Genomic DNA, 20,141 nt, shown 5'->3' with positions numbered 1-20,141 from the left:
TTATAAAAAAGTAGAAAAAATGCAGTGCAGAAAACAAGGTCACTAGTGAAATTTATAAAAAAGAATTTAGGTATACCGTGTTTATTAAGACTTCAATATTTAGATCTGATATTGGGAAAAAGAAACTCCATAAAAAATAAAATATCTGCCAACCATTAGGAAACGAAATAGTAAAATAGATTTGGTTCATTCTAAATAATATCTCTTTCAGAAGTTGAAAAATACTGATCTAAAACTAATTAATTAATTTGACAGGATCAGTGTAAAATAAAGATGGAAATATGCTGAATAGTCGGCAAGGCTATATATAGTTTAGAAAAATAGCATATTTCTAAGGCAACATCCTTTCCGTCTCTATCCAAGATTGTGTCAATAGCAGGAAACCAAGGTTGCGACATAATCGACCATATCGAATTATGAATAAGTTATAATAGGGATGGACCTGCCTGGGTTTATTTTTAGGGACTTAGCTGATAGGTATATTATCTCCCGATTAAGAAACTATAATACCACGCAATATAGAACTTAAACATACTTCTTGGATATCATCCATAATAAGTATTATCGCGAAGAGGGTGAATTACAGTTTCAATAGCCTAGATAATCGCCGGGTTCGTTGTTAGTCTTGGTTTCGGTTATTAGTCAGGACGACGCTAAATCACACAGCAATTAAGTAATTCTTTTCCGCAATTCGCGATGCCCCGCTCGCTGCAAATTCACGGTGACTCGAACAGAACTACTCTCGCGAAATGAGCCGTAATTTCGAAAAGAAGGCAAGCCGCTACCTATTATTTAAATGCCAATCACGCCAATTAGTCGATTATACGTCACAAAGGGGAGGGAGGCTAATTTCGAGCGCGACGCGATGATCTGGCAAAGACCCGAGGAATATAGTCTCATATTATCCGGAGCGAGGATGAAATTTGCAAATAATTAGTCTAAGAAGCACATCGAATAGAACCGTTGTTCGAGCAGCGCTAATATATTTTACCGCGTGTGTTAAGATTCAACCGGAGAATTATTCGAATGCCGGAATGATAGAAAGTAGCCATATGGGAGACCGATTCGAAGTCACGAGGATGACCACTTTCGAAAACCCCGCGCTTTCGGGACGGTCCGGGGATGATGTAGATGACCTGTCCAGATCGTCAACCGTACCAGTATCTAGTCGCCGGGTCAGTATCGTGGACAAATCGCAACTGACCACGACGTCAATTTTACCGGATTTCTTTCTGGAAACGGACGATGGTTTGTGCCAAGCGACTCACGAGGCCTTGCCTCGGATGGAACTGTATCGCCACGCCCTCACCGTTAACAAAAGACTAGTGAGACCCACTCTAGACGAATTGCATTACGGAAATAACGTAAGTACATTTAGGGGACCTATCGCGGCCAATTAGCCTTGACGTTAATATAAAGCCACTTAGCGATAAACTTGAGCTTATAAAGTGCTGGAATTTATTCGGCCAAACAGACACTGCGTTTTATAATAAAAAATTAACTATTTAGCAGACGAAAATCCAGCAGTTTATGAACTTTTCGGGGTTGGAGCTACGTGGCTTTGGGTTAACTGAATGAACTAACAAGGAGAGTACCCGAGGTGTTCTAAGTCGGGTGTAATGTAGACCTGTATGATGTATGTAATTTCACAAAAGGAGCCCTTGCACTACCCTTTCGATTTACCATGGCAACCGAAAATGTTTTTCACCACTTAAAATAAAAAATCTCCATTTAAAAAAGCGTGGGAAATTTAAAATCACGAAATGGGTAATTTGAACCACATTTAGATAAATTTCATCAAGTTTGGGTAAATTGGAAAGTTTTTGGGTAAAATAAGGAAAAAATCTATTTTTTGTTTTAAATGGTCAAAATCATTTTGGATGCACGAAATTTTATTCATTAGAAAGACAAAATGGTGGAAATCGAGTTTTTCGGTGAATTTCCAGACTTCCAAAATTCTTATCGGCACCCATGACGTCAGAAAATGCGAAGCGTATCATTGGCTAATTGTCTGTAATAAATTTCTTTACATCTGGGATTAAAAGCAGGGCTGGTTGATTTAACACCCAGGAAAAAGTCCTACGCAGTAGTAATTTAAATAGCCATACACAAGGCTACGTAGTAGAAAAATGATATAAATCCGAAGGTTCCTCGCGCATAAAAACGTTGTGTCGCGCGCGTAAAAAAATATTTTTCATTTCGATAATAAGCCTAGTATTATGATTAAAAATCTCTGGTTTGAAAACTTCTACAAGTAAACAGAATCCCTCCACTTCAGATCCTTCTATTTTAGGAATAAAATTACAGCTTCGATTTGCCCCAAATTGCTCGTGCTATGGAGGAGAAAATTCGCGGTAAAGTTCAAGATTTTGGGGAGCGAAAAATGGGGGTTTGGGACTCAAAATTAGTACACTTAGGCTTGGAAATTTGTTTCGACAATGACATTTTTGGAAAGAGAACGCCCAGGGCTTCAAAACAAGCCCGCATTCATTCGTATTTATTACTATCGATTTTTCGTGCAACCAACACTTTAACATGACAAATCAAATGGGTTGTGCAGAGTCTACTTTTGAGAAATTTCACATCTCACATAGGTCTACTTTGAATAAAATCGGCAATAAACCCCTCGGGTACTCTCTTGTAAGTAGTGTAGCGCAAATTATGTAAATAGATTTTCGAAGATGAGTTAAAGATTACGACCTCATCTCCTTTTCTACCAAGGGCAATAATTACAATCCTTACAAAAAATGTTTCAAGAAATCTTATGGAAATTCTAGGGAACTTTAAATAGTCTTTGGGGGTTTGACCGTTTGGAAACATTATCTTAAGAACTCTTCGGAAAGTTACAGGGACGTTTTGAGAGAAATTGCTATGGAATATATTTGGAAAATATTTTTTTAAATTTCTGAAGAAAATCAAATTTTGAGAGAGAAATTTTATGGAAATATTAGGAAAATATGTCTGGAGAAAACGTAAGAAAAAAGAAGAGAATTTTAGAGAAAAAATTGGTTTTACTTGGAATAGTAGTCTAAAGAACTCTTAGCATAAAAAAGGGAAGTTTTGAGAAGAATTTAATATCGAATATATTACTATGTTACCAAAGACGCGGGTATATTTAAGAGGTGGGCGCCCAAAATGACACTTTTTGAGATATGGGAAAAAAATTACCTGCGCAAATATAACCAGATCTTGTTATATAAATAATAAAACATTTTATTACGTTTAAATATTTAATAACCCTTTAAAAATTAACACAAACACATTTGATATAAAAATCAATTACCAGTTGATTGAGTTTTAAAATTGAAAATTAAAACTAAAATTTACATGATTAAAAAATGTCAAATTGAAATAGATTATCAAATATTTTAATATTTCGCACAAAAAAATCCCAAATAATAATCATTATTCAGTTTCATTAATTCCTGGGAAATGTTTAGAGAATTTTAAGGTATTCTTTAGAATATATGTTTTTAGAAAAACACATTCTTTAGGGTTTCTTAAGAACTTATTTTAATTTTTTTTCGTAAGAAAATCTTAAGAACGTTTTTGGGGAAAAGGAGGAAATTTTCCCCATATTTACCAAGGAAATTCCTTAAGAAATTCCAAAGATTACCGTAAAAATTTTCTTACGATTTCTGGAGACATTTCTTATAATGGAAACTCCAAAAGCAGCAAATTACTTTTTAATACCAATAGTTTACAATACAGTGTATGATTTCAATAATTTCAAAAATAGAAAGATTTGGCTTGTAGTAATTTCAAAATTATAAAAAGGTGTACACTTTTGGCCTAGAGTAAGGTAATAATTTCCGGTTACAGTGTAACCAATCCCTCTTTCTTATGAAATGGTTGACAAGATCAATCAGTTTACCCTTTTACATTCCAGTGCCAAAGCGTTGGCCCCGATTATTAGGCAGTCAAATCTGGATGAAAAACGTTTAGTAAAGCAATAACCAGAAGCATCCCCGCTGTCCAGTAGTAATAAATGTCTTAATAACTGTGGTTAGAAGACAAACGCCTTTGTTATACTCCGGGAGAGACTTTCTTCCGGCGCACTTAAAAGACAAAATGTGTCCATTCGCCGCTGGCCCCCGCTCTCCAGAATAAAGCTTTTTAGCCTTCAAGATCAGGATATCCCGGCTTCCTTTTGCTCCCTCTCTTCTTTTCCCGCGCTCCGGTTTCCCTTTTTACGCGCGTCACGTTCCGCTTGCTGAACAAAAAAGAATTACGGGAAAGTCCTTCTTAAGCCTCGGCCAATTATTTTTGATGCGAAACTTTAAATCCTCGCTCCTTCTCTTTCGGGTCAACTTCTTTCTCGATTTAATATCATTTTCCGACGTATGGCCGACCGATAACAGCCCGAAATAGCGAAGAGTTTTCCCAAAAATTGAAAACAAATTACCGCGTCAGCGCCGTAAACCATTTACTTTAACGTTTAATCCTACAATAATATAAATCTTTTCCCCAAGAAAATTTACAAAGTGAAAGTGGTTGTGGGAATATTTTTTGTCAAGGGTGAATTTTTGAAGAGCTTTAGTGCTTTAAGAGTATTTTTTAAAATTACCTCTTCTGTTATAAAAATTGAATTTCTAGAAACCTGCGAATTTTTCAATCCCTTTAGTTCCTTTTAGGGTAAAGCTGATCCGTTTACCAATTTACATCTATGTTATTTTTTTAAAATCAACTATTATGATATAATAGTTGTATTTGATTGTATAGTTTTTTAACTACTGTCACCCGAACCCTAACCACCTATGTAAATTGAAATTCTAAATAAACAGGGTTTTTCAAAAGGTTATGCAAAAATTTTAAGGAGTTGTAGGGGGTGAGTTCAGAAGTATTCCTGTTTTTTTCCCATTTTCCTACGATGAGTTAAAACAGCGCCAGAGAGCTTCAAAGTGTGGCCTACTAGCCCCTGGAAGTAGGCTGCAACAATCACAAAACAAAGCAGCAGTGACATTAAATACGGTTTAAGTTTACTTTTTTACGCTGGTTACCTCGATTTGTTTACAAAGTCCTTTTTTATCCATCACACGAACCCAAACCTTAATGTTCGCATTTCCCTGCTGCTTGGTTTTGCAGCTTACTTCCAGGGGCTAGTAGGCCAAACTTTGAAGCTCTCTGGCGCTCTTTTAACTCATCGTAGGAAAATGGGGAAAAACAGGCAAACTTCTCAACTCACCCCCTACAACTCCTTAAAATATTTGCATAACCTTTTGAAACACCCTGTACGTGAAGGAAATGGAAGTCAATTGCAAATAATTTATGTTTCCGAACAAATTAATATACGACATCAATTCCGAATAGCCGAATATTAAAAAATAGGCCACCGACCGAACTCGGAAAAGGTCAAAATGTTACTGGTAACAAGCAACGAAAGGGTCCTGAGAATACTAACTAACTTTGTACGAACGACTATGGGCCGAACTAACGAGCGTGAAAAATGGCCGGAAAGAGAGAGAGTGAGAGGGAGAGAGAGAGAGAGAGAGAGAGAGTGAGAGAGACGGGACAAGGGACAAGGGACAAGGTAATAGTGAGGTTAAGAATGCGAAATACGTCAAGCATATAACTCAATAATAAAAGAATTTTCTAAGCTTGTGCTCGAAGATTTTAGACTTCACAAATGCTTCTTAAAAATGTGATAAGCTCAAGGTACTTGTCGTTCTGAACCTCTCTGCATTGCTGGAGGAACCCGCGACGTTACTATCACGCGACTGGAAACGTTTCAAATTCAGCGCATTACGCGACGCTTCAGTTACCTCTAAGTATCGTTTCTACAATTCTCTAAAAGGGAGTGTCGCGTCAGAAAGGCCTATCTCAGGGCTTTATAGTCGTTTGACTGTTAAAGTTAATGTTGGGAAGATGTGAAGTCTGCAAACTGGCCTTCCATCGACATTAACCGGCGTCCGAATTCCGTCATTGAAGTCCTATTTAGTCTCGACAGGGTATTAAGGTGCCTAGGAATATTTTTAATAGGGACCCCTTACGATCTCGACGGAATCCGATTGCCAGTCCGACTGCGTATTTCCCGGCGACTGCGCCAAATTAGATAACCATAGCTCGCGTCACTGCGGAAGGGGCGCCCTTTCAAAAGGATGGCGGCCCGTTTGCCGGTTCAACGTGAACGGAAAGGACTCCGACGCCATTTGCCTCTTCTCTTCGGCGGGCTTTAATAATAAAGGCCATCCAGCCACCTAGAAAGCGCCCCGCTAACGTCATCAAGAGAGAACGAGGAATGTGAAGACCTAGCTCTAATATTTATGCAAATCGTAACGACGCCATGAGAGGATGTCGAAAGCGTACGTGAAATCAAATGGAGGCTAAGGAGCCCCTGTTCGCCTTCCGACAATCTCTCACTCCCTTGATCCGAAAGAATTACGTCTCAAAATTTTCAATTGGTTGAAATGCGGGGAAAAAAACCACGCCAATAGGTTAAATCAATCATCTATTCGGGTTCACCGAGAATATGTACCCTAGTCGTCTCGTGATTACACGAAGAAAAACCACACCCCCTCCGTTTTTCCCGAGTAGCTTGAAGTAATTTCAGGAATCTGCAGCCCGTACAAAAAATTTCTATAACATTTTTAAAGATTAAAAACCGTTTTTTTATGCAAATTTTCTATAAATTGTTCATAGAAAACCTATAGAAAAACTGGTATATTTTATAGAAAAATAGTATATTTATTCGGAAAAACTAGTTTATTTATTCGGGAAAACTAGTATATTTATTCGGAAATACTAGTTTATTTTATTGAAAAAACTAGGGTTGTAAGTCGGAAAATTTCCCGCTCGGAAAATGACCAAGGCTTTATTTCCGGAAACTTTTCCGTATTTTTCCGAAAAAAAAATAGCATTCCATGATTAGTCTAATATATTGTTTGCAAATTTAAATAAATCGGAATTTTCGCCTCATTTTTTCGAATCTGAAAGTAAAACCAAACCTCTAGACTAGTTTAAACTGGTTAACAATGTTTTGTAGTATGTTTACTGAAATTAGACATTTTATATCGATAAAAATTAAAAACAATAAAAAACCCATAAAATGTAATTTGTGTTTAAAATTTTTATTTTTCCGATTAGCGGAAAATTTTCTGCAATTCGGAAATTTTCCGGAACATTTTCTGGAAAATACTTCGCATTTTATTTTTCCGGAAAATTAACAACACTAGAAAGAAGTAGTATATTTATTAGGAAAAATTAGTACATTTATTAGGAAAAACTAGTACATTTATTAGGAAAAACTAGTACATTTATTAGGAAAAACTAGTACATTTATTAGGGAAACCTATTATATGTTACATAAAAAAGTTTATTCTCTATAACAAACTAGTCTATTTTATAGTGCCAAATATATAAACAATATATCTTTAAATAAAATGTTGTGCAATTATATATTTTTTTGTTTCAATATTTGTAATTCTACAATCATACGCACTTAACACCGACCATCTGTTTTAAGGCATTAAGAGGTGCTAGAAGTCTTGCGCCTGATTATTATTATACATGCTTTTCAAATTCTATAAAAATTCTATATAAAAAACTTCTATAGCTTTTCTTTATATATTCTTTCTATAGAAATTTAAAGTGTTCTTTAGATAGGCTCTCTCTAACTATACCAATTTTATATATTCTACAGAACCCCATGGTTTCTATAGTATGTATATCAATTTTATAGAAAATGTTTGTACGGGTGCGTAAGATTTTCGCTTTGATTTATTTCTTTGTTGTCGTTGATTTCGAAACATTGGATCTGATTTTCCTTCAGATTTCGTAATTTTGTAGTTGCTTCCAAGATTACTTTCTAGTGGACCAAATTTTTACGAGTGTACGATCCCACAAACATCTTGGAAGGGCTAATCTCAAAGTTGTTCTTTAACTTTATCACGTAGTCTAAGGGTTAAAGAATGGACACACTATTCTCAAGGTACCAAGTTCCCTCTTGGAGTCATTGGCCGTTGAATAAAATAACAATTTTGCTTTTCATACCAAATAAATAAAAACTTGCTAATTTTGTTACCACCTTGGCAGTGGGTAGAGGTCGGCGTTTGGATAACAATTAACCGTTTGTTTGGATAATATCCATTAACCAAAATTATCCAAAAAAATAATCAGTTATTCCCATATTAAATCGTTTTTGTCCATGGATAATATCCATGGATAAACGGTTAACCGCAATTTATATGATTAATTGAAATGTTGCCAGTTAATTTATCTGATCCGCCGATCTCTAGCAGTGGCAGTCTACATTTAATCGAAGTATGGTTTTTAGTTAACATTCAATATCTTTTTCAGAATTTGGAGAGAAAAATCAGCGTAACCGATGATGAATCGCCGATATTAGCCAGTGGAGGAATTAAATTCGGATGGATTCGTGGTGTTTATGTAAGTTTATATTATATTTTATAGAGGTTATAATTGACCAATCGGATATTTCAATACGCGTAGACACTAGATAAAACTCTTTGCACCGATCAAGATTCAGCGACGTAGCAAAAGGGAGGGGTTGAATTTGGAGGGGGGGAGCATTAATGTTCCCACCTGTAATCTAATTTCGCTAAATTTTTCTTCAAATGTTTCTTGAGAAATGGTTCCTAAAACAAAGTCACTAGAAAACATATCGTCTAGATATGAAGGTATAGGGAATCGAGGGGCTAGCCACTTCTCTAAATTCTGAACACCGATTACAGCGAGTACAGCCTTTGGTAGCGCTGAATCTGTAATCGATTACCTGATCACTTTAGTACAATCAAATTAAGCTACAGGATTGTACACTGATTACGGATAGCAATCAGCCGCTCGTAGTGAATGCGCAAAGGCTTTTTAGCATAATAAAATAATAATAATAATCAGCTAGGCTAATACCCAAGGCACCACCTTAGGCCCAAGTCATCTTGCGACTTTTAATGCCTTTAAACAGGTGTCCGGGTTATAATGCGTAGGAGGGTGGTGGCAAGCCCTTCATGCCACGCGAGCCAACAGCTCCCTACACTAACTATTACCGTTAACCACAACAAGTTTTTATGGCAGGGGAAACGGAAGAACTCAACGCAGAAGGAGTAGTTCCGAGTTTTCACCCAGTGCCACAAGTTGGGATCGAACCCAGCTCCTCTTGCTGCTAGGCGAAAGCGCTAACCACTCCGCCACCCCACCTTCGACTAAAACCAATTATAAACGTTCCCTTTCGTGTTTATTTGACAGATTTTTGGGGGCAAACCAATATGGGAAAGCGAAATTTAGTGTACGCTTTTGTACTAAGGCTTAAAGGAATGCGTCGGGGAAGTCTGTACGTCTAGTGTAATCCCGCTACTACTCTATCGGCAAACGTCAAAATAGCGAAGCAAGCCGAGCAACGATCAGTAATTAATGAGAAATATTTGGAGTACAGTGGGCCGACGAAACACTTTTGTTGATTAAGGAGGTCGTGTACCTTGTCATCGTTATCACACATGCCTATTTGAAATCGATGACGTATAGACGCGGGACTTACAACGATCGATTTAAAAGCCGCATTTCGCAGTTGGACAGAGAGAGTTTTAACAAGGTGTCATTACGAGCTAAATTCGTCGGACGCGTTTTTTTCGCGGTGCGTCATTTTCTTCCCGAAACGAACGGAAGCGTTTATGGACCAAGTTATAGCGACTGTCAAGAAAGAACGAGGCAACGCGATGAAAAGGAATTAAGCCAATTAAGAATGGCAAATGGAGCCTCATCAATGTTTAATTCGCCCTCTCGCGGAACTGGGTCGCCGGCCGTGTCCTAAGCCCTTCGAAGGAGCGGTGCCGAAAAAACGAAAGAAAAGGGATCGATATAAAGTGCTCGTTCCAAATTGTAGATGGCGCTAGCTTGTCTACGCGTTTAAAAGGGACACTGTCGAAAGGTCAAAGTTCAATCGTGATCGAGGAGTACAATTATGAATAAAACGGACGATCTTATTACAAACTAAAAGCTTATTCGGGTGAGCAATACGAGCATTAATTGTTTATGACGCCGAAAATAATCTAAAATTAGTTTTCCGTCAAATATAAATTAATAATCCCCTCTTTCGTTCGCGGTATTTGGTGCCCTCTTTTAAAAGGCCCGTACACCAGCGTTCAATTAACGACCCCAGAATGAGTCGTACGTGTAGGTTTACTGGCGAGACGCTAAAGAATAGTCCTCGAGCTACAATTTGACGAAGCGACAATGCGTTTCGCGCTTACATAAACGCCTAAGCCCGCCGCTAGCTACGAGATGGTTAATTTATAGATCTGGAACGAAATAAGCTCGTAATATTTCTCGGGGTTATAGTCGAACGTGAAAACTTTGCGAGAGAATGTCGCGTCGTGGAAAACTGAGGGGAAAGAGCGCGCTAAGGCTTAGCGAAAAGCGCCATGTATGGGCGTACGGAATAAAAAATTGAACCGAAGGGATGAGTTATCGAGAGAAAACAACGTCTTGGACGTGGCGGATGGGTGTCGTTTGACAAAACGTGGAAAAGAATTTACCACCTAACTCTGTCGGAACACAAAACCGCTCCTGGAAGAAGAAGGAGATAGTCAGCGCTCGAAAGTCAACGGCGAGTTCGATCAAAACGGAGGAAAGGGTGAAGTCCCCGTAGCCCGAAGCTGGATCGCGGTGGTCTCTCATCTAAGATTGTAATGGGATGAGTCTAAGGAGAAGCGCCACCAGTGACATTAAAAGAAAGCTCCCATTCTCCGCTCTGCCAGAAACAATTTGCGGCGACAATTCGCGAATAAAAATCCTCAGCAACAACGCCAAAGAGAGCAAATATATATAGTACTTGCCAGCAACGCGCGTGTCACGCTTTTTCAAACTCTGGTTTTGTCCAAATTACCGGGGTTGCGAGCACACCCGTACGAAGAGCGTGAAGAAACGACAGTGCAACGAGAAGAAAAGAAAGAACGTGAACGGTGGGCTCTTTCTCGGGTGGGATCCCGTAACTTGTCTCCGAAATAAATTGGGCCGGAGAACAACGGAGAAAGGATCCTCTGTCTTTGGCGCGTCACCAGCCAACCCCTTCATTTTCTCTGCTTCATCGTGACCTTTAAAATTGGGTCTTCTTTCATCAGTTTGTATTTTCGATTGTCCCTATCTCAGTGGTTTGATGGGGTCACTGGAGCTCTTGAGGGGCTCCACACCCGGCGTTCGGTGTCGCGGGGCTCTTGGGGGCGGTCCACACCCGGTTTGCTGGGTCACTGGAGTCCTCGAGGAGGTGTCTCGTGATCGGGGCGCTGGGTCACTGGAACCTCGGGGGTGTTCCATACTTGGCATTCAATATCCTACTGGGGAGGATTTGTGTGGTGGAAGAGGAAGTCACTCTAGTCCTCAGCTGTGCGAGGGTGGGAATTAGGGCAGCCCATGGTGTCGCCTTTTGTTGGGCCATGATGAGGGCGTTTGTTTGCCATATGTGAGCCTGTCTTTATGGCTGTCTCACTGGCCGAACGTTTGTTTCGCAAAGTGCATTTTTGTCCGGCATGACTCTTTGTCTTGTGTGCCGCCGTAGTGCCCAGCGGAACGGCGGGGTACAAATACATAACCTTATGTCCCCAAAAACAGTGATTAGGTACGAAGGGTAAAATCAATAGCCACAACAGATGCTTCTCGGAGACGCCGGAGTTCTGACCCCCCCCCCCTCCGTTATTTTAAGGGTCATCCGCTGTCATCTCTAACCAACGATTTAGGTCAATTACTTTGGTTTAACTTTGGGGCCTAATGAAAACGGCTCTTTAACGGCTACGGTATACTTTCGGTTCTCCGCCCCACCGATAACGAGAACATTGCCATCTGGATGTTATTTTTACGAGAATAGGAGCGCTTCGAAATAAGGCGCTAGAAACGGTGTCCCGCACGGGGTCGAAGCCCGAATGTAATTGTTTCCCCACTAGGACACGCACGAAGTACCACGAAGACGTAACATTTCTTAGAAACTAGTTGGACAAAATGCCCCGAGTGAAATAAGGTACATTAACTACATTTCACGGTACGGCGGGTGGAAGCGAGACGTCGGAGACAGACTTAAAGTATAAACGGGTTACCACGAATATAGTTAAGGACCATTTTATCGCGCTCGAAGGTTGAGACTTAGTAAAAGTAAAGGAACAGTAACGGACGAGTAGCTAAGGAAAGGTAATGGAAAACACTTAACCTTGAGGAAACGAGGGAGCGGTTATCGGCGCGCTAGTCTGCCGACATCCATTTAGCTGATTGAAGCTGCTATATTTATGGACACGGAGAGAAGAAATTAAGCCCCCGTAAACAAACAATTAGGCGAGCGCCGTCTCATCGTGCCAAGTCGTTAAAGGGTGCGTGGCGCAAAACGCTTTCGACCGAAAATGGTTCGCGACGGTCTATGGTACGTAGGAGTCAGGTGCTTTAGATATTTCTCCTTCTAAGAGGCGACATTAACCTCGTTTTCTCTTAGGCGTTAGGACTTGTTGAGGTTAACGGTAATAGTTAGTGTAGGGAGCTGTTGGCATTGTAATCCGGCCACCGGAATTAATGGATTTAAAAAGTCGCTTGATGACTAAGGTTGTGACTTGGGTATTAGCCTTGCTGATTATTGCTCATCCGCTATAAGAATCTTTTTCCACTTTTGTTTTGACAGAAACAAATATGTGTTTCGAACGACACCTCGTTATTGGGGATTAGGGGAACCTACATGGCTTCTACTTGTTGTTGTTTGTTACGTGTCCCATTACAAGCTCACAACGGGTCAGTCCACTTTCACCAACGCCACCTAGAAAAAAGTTATGTTTTGAAAAAGTTCCGTATAAACCGAAAATGTGCTAATAAATACCCGATTTTTTGTAAAAGTAAATGAGGAGCCAACATTTTTGGCAGACTTTTTTGATGATATTTCACGCATGAACGAATGAAAAATTATTTATAATTCTTAAACAAATACCTCTTCTATTTGAAAATATATCAATTAATATTAATAAAGGTATTTAGTGTTAATATTATCATTTACTTTTCTGAAATAAAATGCAAGTGTACGAATAGTATTTAATTTGAATATTTGGGATATAAGCATCGGCCAGACAAACCAATAGTTCTTTCAAAGGTGGCCAACAAAAGCGTTTTTATGATCAAAACGTTGTGGAAATGTTTTAGCGCTTTGCTACCAATGTCGATGAACAATGATAGCACACATCACAGTCCCAACTTGGCAAATAAAATTCCTTGGAAATGTCACTGTTAACCGACGTTAGAGTGGTCCATGGCCTAATATCACATTTGAAAGAGGGGCCGAGAAATTAAGAATTATCGAAAACCTTTGGAAGTTAACTTTTTAATTACTTACAAGTCTTTCAGTTCCATTGAAATTTATTACAAGGAGCAAATGAAATTTTTAAAATAAATCACCATATTTCGCTAGAAATATGAGCTCCAAAATACTTCTAATGGATTCAAAATTAATCCCTAGTGCATAACGTCGACGAAAAGAGATATTAACATTATTATTTTAAAATATTTTTTATGATTATAGTGTCTATCACCAATGGTAAATATTCACGGCCGTTTTAACTATACAACCCGTTGATAATTTCGACATTCGTTGATAAACTCTGTCAAGTTAACGCGGGTTCGATTCCACCTTACGGCACTGGGCATAAACCAGGAAACAACTATTGAGTATAGTTTGGAAGTTCTCTCTCTTTCTGTCAGAATGGTTTTCCTCCTAGCTAGTTAGCTAAAATGTGGGGTGGCAAGAGGAGCCGGGTTCGATGATTTCGATCCCAGCTTGTGGCACTGGGTGAAAACTCGGAACAACTCCTTCCGCGTTGAGTTTGCAAGTTCTCTCCCCACTGCTTTAAGGGGTTTTCCCCCAAGCTCTTCAGTTTCCCTTCCACAAAAACTTGTTGAGGTTAACGGTAATAGTTACAGTGTAGGGAGCTGTTGGCTCGCGTGGCATGAAGGGCTGGCCACCAGCCTCCTACGCATTACAACCCAGCCAACTGAATTAATGGCTTTAAAAGTCGCATGATGACTTAGGACTAAGGTGGTGTCTTGGGTATTAGCCTAGTTGATGATTGATGTTATATGCATTTTAGCGGTTCATGGACTTAGAGATATCTTGGACCCCAGGAAAATAATGTCATAGCGGGCCCTTTTAACTGAAACTTCGAAGGGGGTGCTGATTAAGGGACCGCGGAAAAACATTCTTGTGGACCTTTTGCTTACTGCGCGGCCGTGGTTGGACCATCCAAAACCCTTCGACGCGCTTTAAGCCCCATGAATCTCCGTTGTAAAAGGCCTCTAGCCTGTTGCAATGCCGGTTGTAAAATATACTTATTATAGTGATCATTAGATTAGGAGAGTCATTAGTTAAACGTTTGATAGTGTCCGTGTGTGACTCGCTAAATGACAAAATAAAAGAAGAATCACGTTTGTCTCTTTTTTAAATTGGGTTTTAAGCCCGCTCTTTTACAACACCTCCGCGATTTTGATAATACCTTGGCTCTTTGCCATAACATTACGTACTTGTCAACGCTCAACACTAAACCTCTAATAAAACATTATCAAACTTTGAAAATTTATACGTTCACAGCGGATTTAACTTATCCCTATAAATAATCCACGTTATTCCCGGTATACTCGACGAGGCTTAGAGATTTAGAAAGAAAATGTCGGGGAAAAATTTCGCTCGGATTTCTGTAGCCAATTATTTATATATAGATTCTAGATTCTGTTGAAGTCTTTTACAGGAAAATGTATATTTATTTTAACTCGCAAAGCTGAATTTAAATAAACTTATAGTACTTTCTTTATTATATTTGACGGTTTATAATAATTTAGAATACATCGGTAACTTCATAAGCCTATCAACCCTAATTTTGAATCGAAAGGCACTGTTGGTTCAAGCTAACGACTGTCGAAAGTACAGCGCTAAATCCACCCGGTGGCGGAAAAGAGAAACGTAACGCGTCTCGCAATGCATGATGCCAGCTGCTTTGGTAAGAGAGAGGTGCGTAGAGAGAGAAAGGGGGAAGGAAGAAGCTTCAATTTATCTCTACCAGGTGCCGATACTATCGCCTGATTTATTCTTTTTCACCCGTCCAGTGGTGGTACAAAGGGCGCTATGCGCGTTTCAAACTTAGGGTTGATAGGCTTATGGTAACTTTTATATCTGGGAAACGTATTCACAGTCGAATAAAGGTTATTATTATTCTTAAAAGGTTGGACATACTCCGAAAGGTTCTACCCATTATGAAAATTACCTTTAATCAATTAAGTGAGAAACACATTGTGAAACGAAACCAAATTAATATTGAAACGGAAAAATTGTTTGAAATTCATAATATAAATATATTTTAACAACCAGCGCCGTGGGCTTCGTAGGAACTGTTCGTCCTTCTTCGGGGATATTGACGCGTCTCATTATTAATTTAGTACCTCTAATAAAATTCGAAATTGGTCATAATATCTAGCAACTCTACCTTTTAATTAAATTAACCCGCTCAATCGCGCGGTTATCTTTTAAAAATGTCAACATAAGATTTTCGAAGTATGTTTATATTCTAAAATTGCCTCGCTCTATTCCTCAAAATTCAAAATGTCTCAATACCACTTCCAACCAAAGCAAATTACGCCTTTCAAATATATTTTAAAATTATCCCAACGAACCACTATGGAAAAAGATATTTTGACTCGGAAAGCGAATAAATTCAAATAATTTCAAAGAATCGTTTCTGGAGAATATGAATAATAAATTCAAATGGTAAAATAAAGAAAGTCGGATAATAAGACATCTTTCGAATTCTCGTTCAACTTACAATTCGAAGGAAAGGGAGTTGACTTCCTCCAAATCAGGCTATCCCCTTGACGTCTCGATTTCGGTTCAAGTAATGCCCTTAATTTCTTAGCGAAAAACGCTACGTGAAATAAATATTTGGAAACGGAGAAAAGATGAGTCGAGGTTTCATTTTCGATCTATCGCGCATCGGCAAATCTAGCGAAAAATCGGCCTTTGATTTATTCTCACGCAGCGAACAAAGGGTTTAATATAGGAATAAGGAGAACGATAAAGATGAGTTTTCTAGGAACAAGCCTAGATCGAGACGTTTTATCTGATGTATATTTGCCAGTAAAGAGTTATAAATGGTGCCTCTATTATTTCATCTAGATGCGATGTCTGCTGAATATTTGGGGAGTCTTGCTTTTCTTGAGGATGGGCTGGATGGTTGGTCAAGCGGGCATCGGTAAGCGCCATCACTCACTTATTATTCGCGTTAGGGCGAGTGCCTAAATGTCTTTTTATCGATTCATTTTGCAGGTCTATCCATCCTCATTGTGACGCTGGCTACGGTGGTCACGATCTTAACCACTCTTTCAATGTCCGCTATTTGCACCAACGGAGAAGTTGGCGGTGGTAAGTTTTCACCCATTTCTCACTTATTATTGAAGGTTATACTCTTTAAAGGGAGTACAACCCTCCTTGTTTGGTATTCTGCGCCATAGCTTCTCTTTTTTCTCGCTCATGGCGCTAGTCTAGAACGAGAGTAGAAACACCTAATTCTTCTATTAGAGGAAGCATGCCCGCCCTGAAAAGGTTTTATCACTTGAAACCTTTACTGTTTCATATTTAGTGTTTATTTTTTAAATGCACCCTTAATTAACACATAAACAACAATATCCGAGCTATAAATTAATTATTTTGATTTTAGTTTGGATATTTATTCAAATATAATTTCTTAATAATGAGGTACGTGGTTTTAGATTCACGAAAGGCGTTCTAGTAGATATGAGAAATTAAAGCACTACCAAAGCGGGGTTACTTTTAGTGAGATAATTCTTCAAAAACCACTGTATTTCACACTACGTAAAACACGTGGTTAGAAAAATGAAGGGAGTGAATTATGTATTGCCCAAAATCCTGAAAAGGTTATACTCCCTTTGAGTTTCATAAAGAGTAACGTAATAGACGCTTCCTATTTGACCAACTCGATTTTTTTAAATATTATCTGCCTCGCCTATGGTAGTGTAAATCATGAAGAAACTAACGACTTCCAACTTGGTTAGTTGTCTTTGGAATTGTCAGAGATATTGGCAACCTTTTTTTTAAAAGATTTGTCAAGTAAAAATAAAACTTCTTTGAGAATATAATGATGAATTATTGAAGAGAAACCAAGAATTTGTTATATTATGTATGCCTAGGGAGAATGAATATTTTGAGAGGCTTTTTAGCGTTGCTCTCAATCCCCTTATTGTTGAAAAATCTAAGCAACCTTATTCTTGAAGAATCTAACCAAACCTTATTTCTCAAAATGTAATTTATATATGTAAAATTGAGCGTCGTTCCAAGAATTCCAAAACAATCCCAAAAATTAATGTTTTCCTACTAAAATTATAATATTTTAATATCGGTTGGTTTTTGATATTTCGTAAACCACAAATTATTATGGTACTGAAAAATTTATAATAAAAGAAGATTCAACAGAAAAGGAGGACAACTTCTGGGGGAAAGCACTTGAGGGGGGAGGGGACTAACTTGCCTTACGTCGTCCCCGGTCATTTCCGCCAGAAACGCAGCCCTTTAAATGCGTCATTCTTTATCCGGTGTGGGTTGAGTACTTCCTCTAATCAAATTTGCACACCAAGTGTCATTAGAAGCCAGTTTCAATCAGTTATTTTCGTTAACACACCTTAACTGCTTTCGGCACGTGAAGCTTATTTTTTTTGCCTTTGGGTGTTAACATTTCGGTGGACAAATTTTAAGGGTATTGAAACCTTAACTTTACCGATTTAATTATTTAAAATTACTTGATTAAGTATAATTTATATAAGGAAAAAGTATATACTTTAGATTGAGGTCTACTTTTACTGGTAGATTACTTTTCCTAGAACTTTGTTGTACTGCTAGTGGAACACTTTTACAGGCGTTTGTAGACCAATAATAGGTCACACGCAATATAATATACTTCGTTTATAGAAACCTTTTATAACTTAATACAGAAAGATATGCATCTCCATAGAACAAAATTAATAATAATAATAATAATAATAATCAGCTAGGCTTATACCCAAGGCACCACCTTAAGCCCAAGTCATCTAGCGACTTATTATGCCTTTAAACAGGTGGTTACAATGCGTAGGAGGGTGGTGGCAAGACCTACATGCCACGCAAGCCAACAGCTCCCTATACACTAACTAATTAACAATACGATCGCATATTTATTTATTAAATGGTTTATTCCATCAAAATAATATGAATTTCGCGAATTAAGTATCCTACTACCTATAATGCTAATAATCTTGAAATTTTTACTTTCTCGGGCTTCTGTTGATTTTCCAAAACATTAAATTTTTTTTAAAAATTAATGTTTCGGGTTGAAATACAAATGGATTGATACCTTTGATATAACCAAGAATGTATTTATTTATACTCAGGGAGAATGAATATGTTGAGATTATTTTTAGCGTTTCTCCAATTCAACCCGTTGGGCCCCCGGTATGCTCCTCCGCTTTAATAAAATCAATTAATACTGCATCTCATTGGTTCTTAAAAATTACGTTTTTCGACGCGATTAACGCTGCTGCGAGGACGCAAAAAATAAGACCGCCTCCTTTTTCCTCCCCCCCCCCCCCCTTAGCGTGACGGGGTTAGGGGCTCAACGTGTCCGTCGATAGTCTCGACATATTCATTCTCCCTGAGTATAAATAAATACATTCTTGAAATAACTAATTGGTAATATCTTTGAAAAATCGAATTATTTGCAATTTTTCTTTGCAGTCCTTTGAACTATTAAATAACGATTATTTTTAATTGACGAAATACAACAGAAGCTATAAGCCAGAATTTGTTATTACTCATTCAGTCTCTAAATATAGTTTTATAGCTAAATCGAATGAAATCTTTTCTTTTGAAGATTAAGGATAAAATCCAATCCTTTCTGGGATGGCATAAACATTCAGAGCGCGTATTGAAAGGGATATAAAGTAAAAGTTCAAAATCGATCGTTTGGACTTCTCCTACTCCTTTGCAGGCAAAAATACCAAAAAAAAAAATTTGCTATATCGAAATAAAATTGAGGTTATGTAATCTGCCGGGGAGGGAGGTAGGGGGGTAGATCGTCTATAAAACACTTAAATTAGACATCGATAGTACACGAATAATGGATCATTATTGTGAGGTCCGTCATGCCTACTAAAATGGTAATAAAAGAACGTAATATTGACCGGAAATATATATATATATATATATATATTATGAAACGAAAGAGGTATATAACTAGGTCATGAAAAATAAAACTTGAAAAATGGAAATAACATAAATCAACTTAATTATGATCGTTTAAATAGGGTGTCTCGTTGTAAAATGTACAAAATTCAATGGTTTGGTGATATTTACTTATATAAATTGTTTAAAATTCAGTATAATGATATATTTCTCCGACGCCAATGGTTTGCTTTGGTAATATTAAAGTTAAAGATTTTGGCAAAATAAAATATAGCATAATTCTGGTGTAGTTCAAAGTAGCTTTTATACCACATGAATTATTGGAAAAATACTGATTTTTCAACAAATAAATGGCCAGCTTCATTAGAAAAACTCTTTTCGTATCAGCCCCTAACTGTCTGCCTATACATTGAGCTATAAAGGCATTTTGTTTTAGATTAATTGACGTTTGAGATCGCCATGACGATGTTGGAAATTTTTAAGTTAGTTGAAATTATTTCATTTAGAGTTATCTTGTTTTAATTGCATTTTTATTAAATTATTAATTTTCATTATTTTAAAATACCACTAACTTCTTCCCTCTAAAAAAGTCAATCAGCCCCGAATTTAATTGGTTCTGTACAACTGATGTCTTAAGTGCAGGCCCTTAAGTATTATAAATCTTGATACAACCTTAGCATTTTAAATAACGAAACATACAATGAAAAGTTGAAAATCTAGAAATTTCAACTTCATAAAGAAATAACAAAACATACAATGAAAGTTGAAAATCTAGAAATTTAAACTTCATAATGAAATAACAAAACATACAATGAAAAGTTGAAAATCTAGAAATTTAAACTTCATAAAGAAATAACAAAACAAAAAATGAAAAGTTGAAAATCTAGAAATTTAAACTTCATAAAGAAATAACAAAACATACAATGAAAAGTTGAAAATCTAGAAATTTAAACTTTAT

General features: G+C 37.6%; 1 protein-coding gene across 1 annotated transcript in view; it reads left to right on the top strand.

Annotated features, from left to right (window-relative positions):
- Nucleotides 1-955: 955 nt before the first annotated feature.
- LOC149942923 (solute carrier family 12 member 2-like) overlaps nt 956-20,141 on the top strand; it is an 86,308-nt gene continuing 67,122 nt past the window's right edge. The window contains exons 1-4 of the mRNA XM_090177502.1: nt 956-1,364; nt 8,296-8,385; nt 16,130-16,205; nt 16,280-16,375. Of these exons, the coding sequence (XP_090033628.1) occupies nt 1,035-1,364; nt 8,296-8,385; nt 16,130-16,205; nt 16,280-16,375 (592 nt within the window). The 5' untranslated portion in view covers nt 956-1,034. The remainder of the gene's footprint in view (nt 1,365-8,295; nt 8,386-16,129; nt 16,206-16,279; nt 16,376-20,141) is intronic.

Source organism: Leiobunum rupestre, chromosome 6, assembly GCF_980474605.1.
Source record: "Leiobunum rupestre chromosome 6, qqLeiRupe1.1.hap1, whole genome shotgun sequence".
NCBI classification, from domain to species: Eukaryota; Metazoa; Arthropoda; class Arachnida; order Opiliones; family Sclerosomatidae; genus Leiobunum; species Leiobunum rupestre.
Note: the sequence above shows the minus strand (reverse complement) of the source record. Positions and strands in the feature narration are given on the sequence as shown.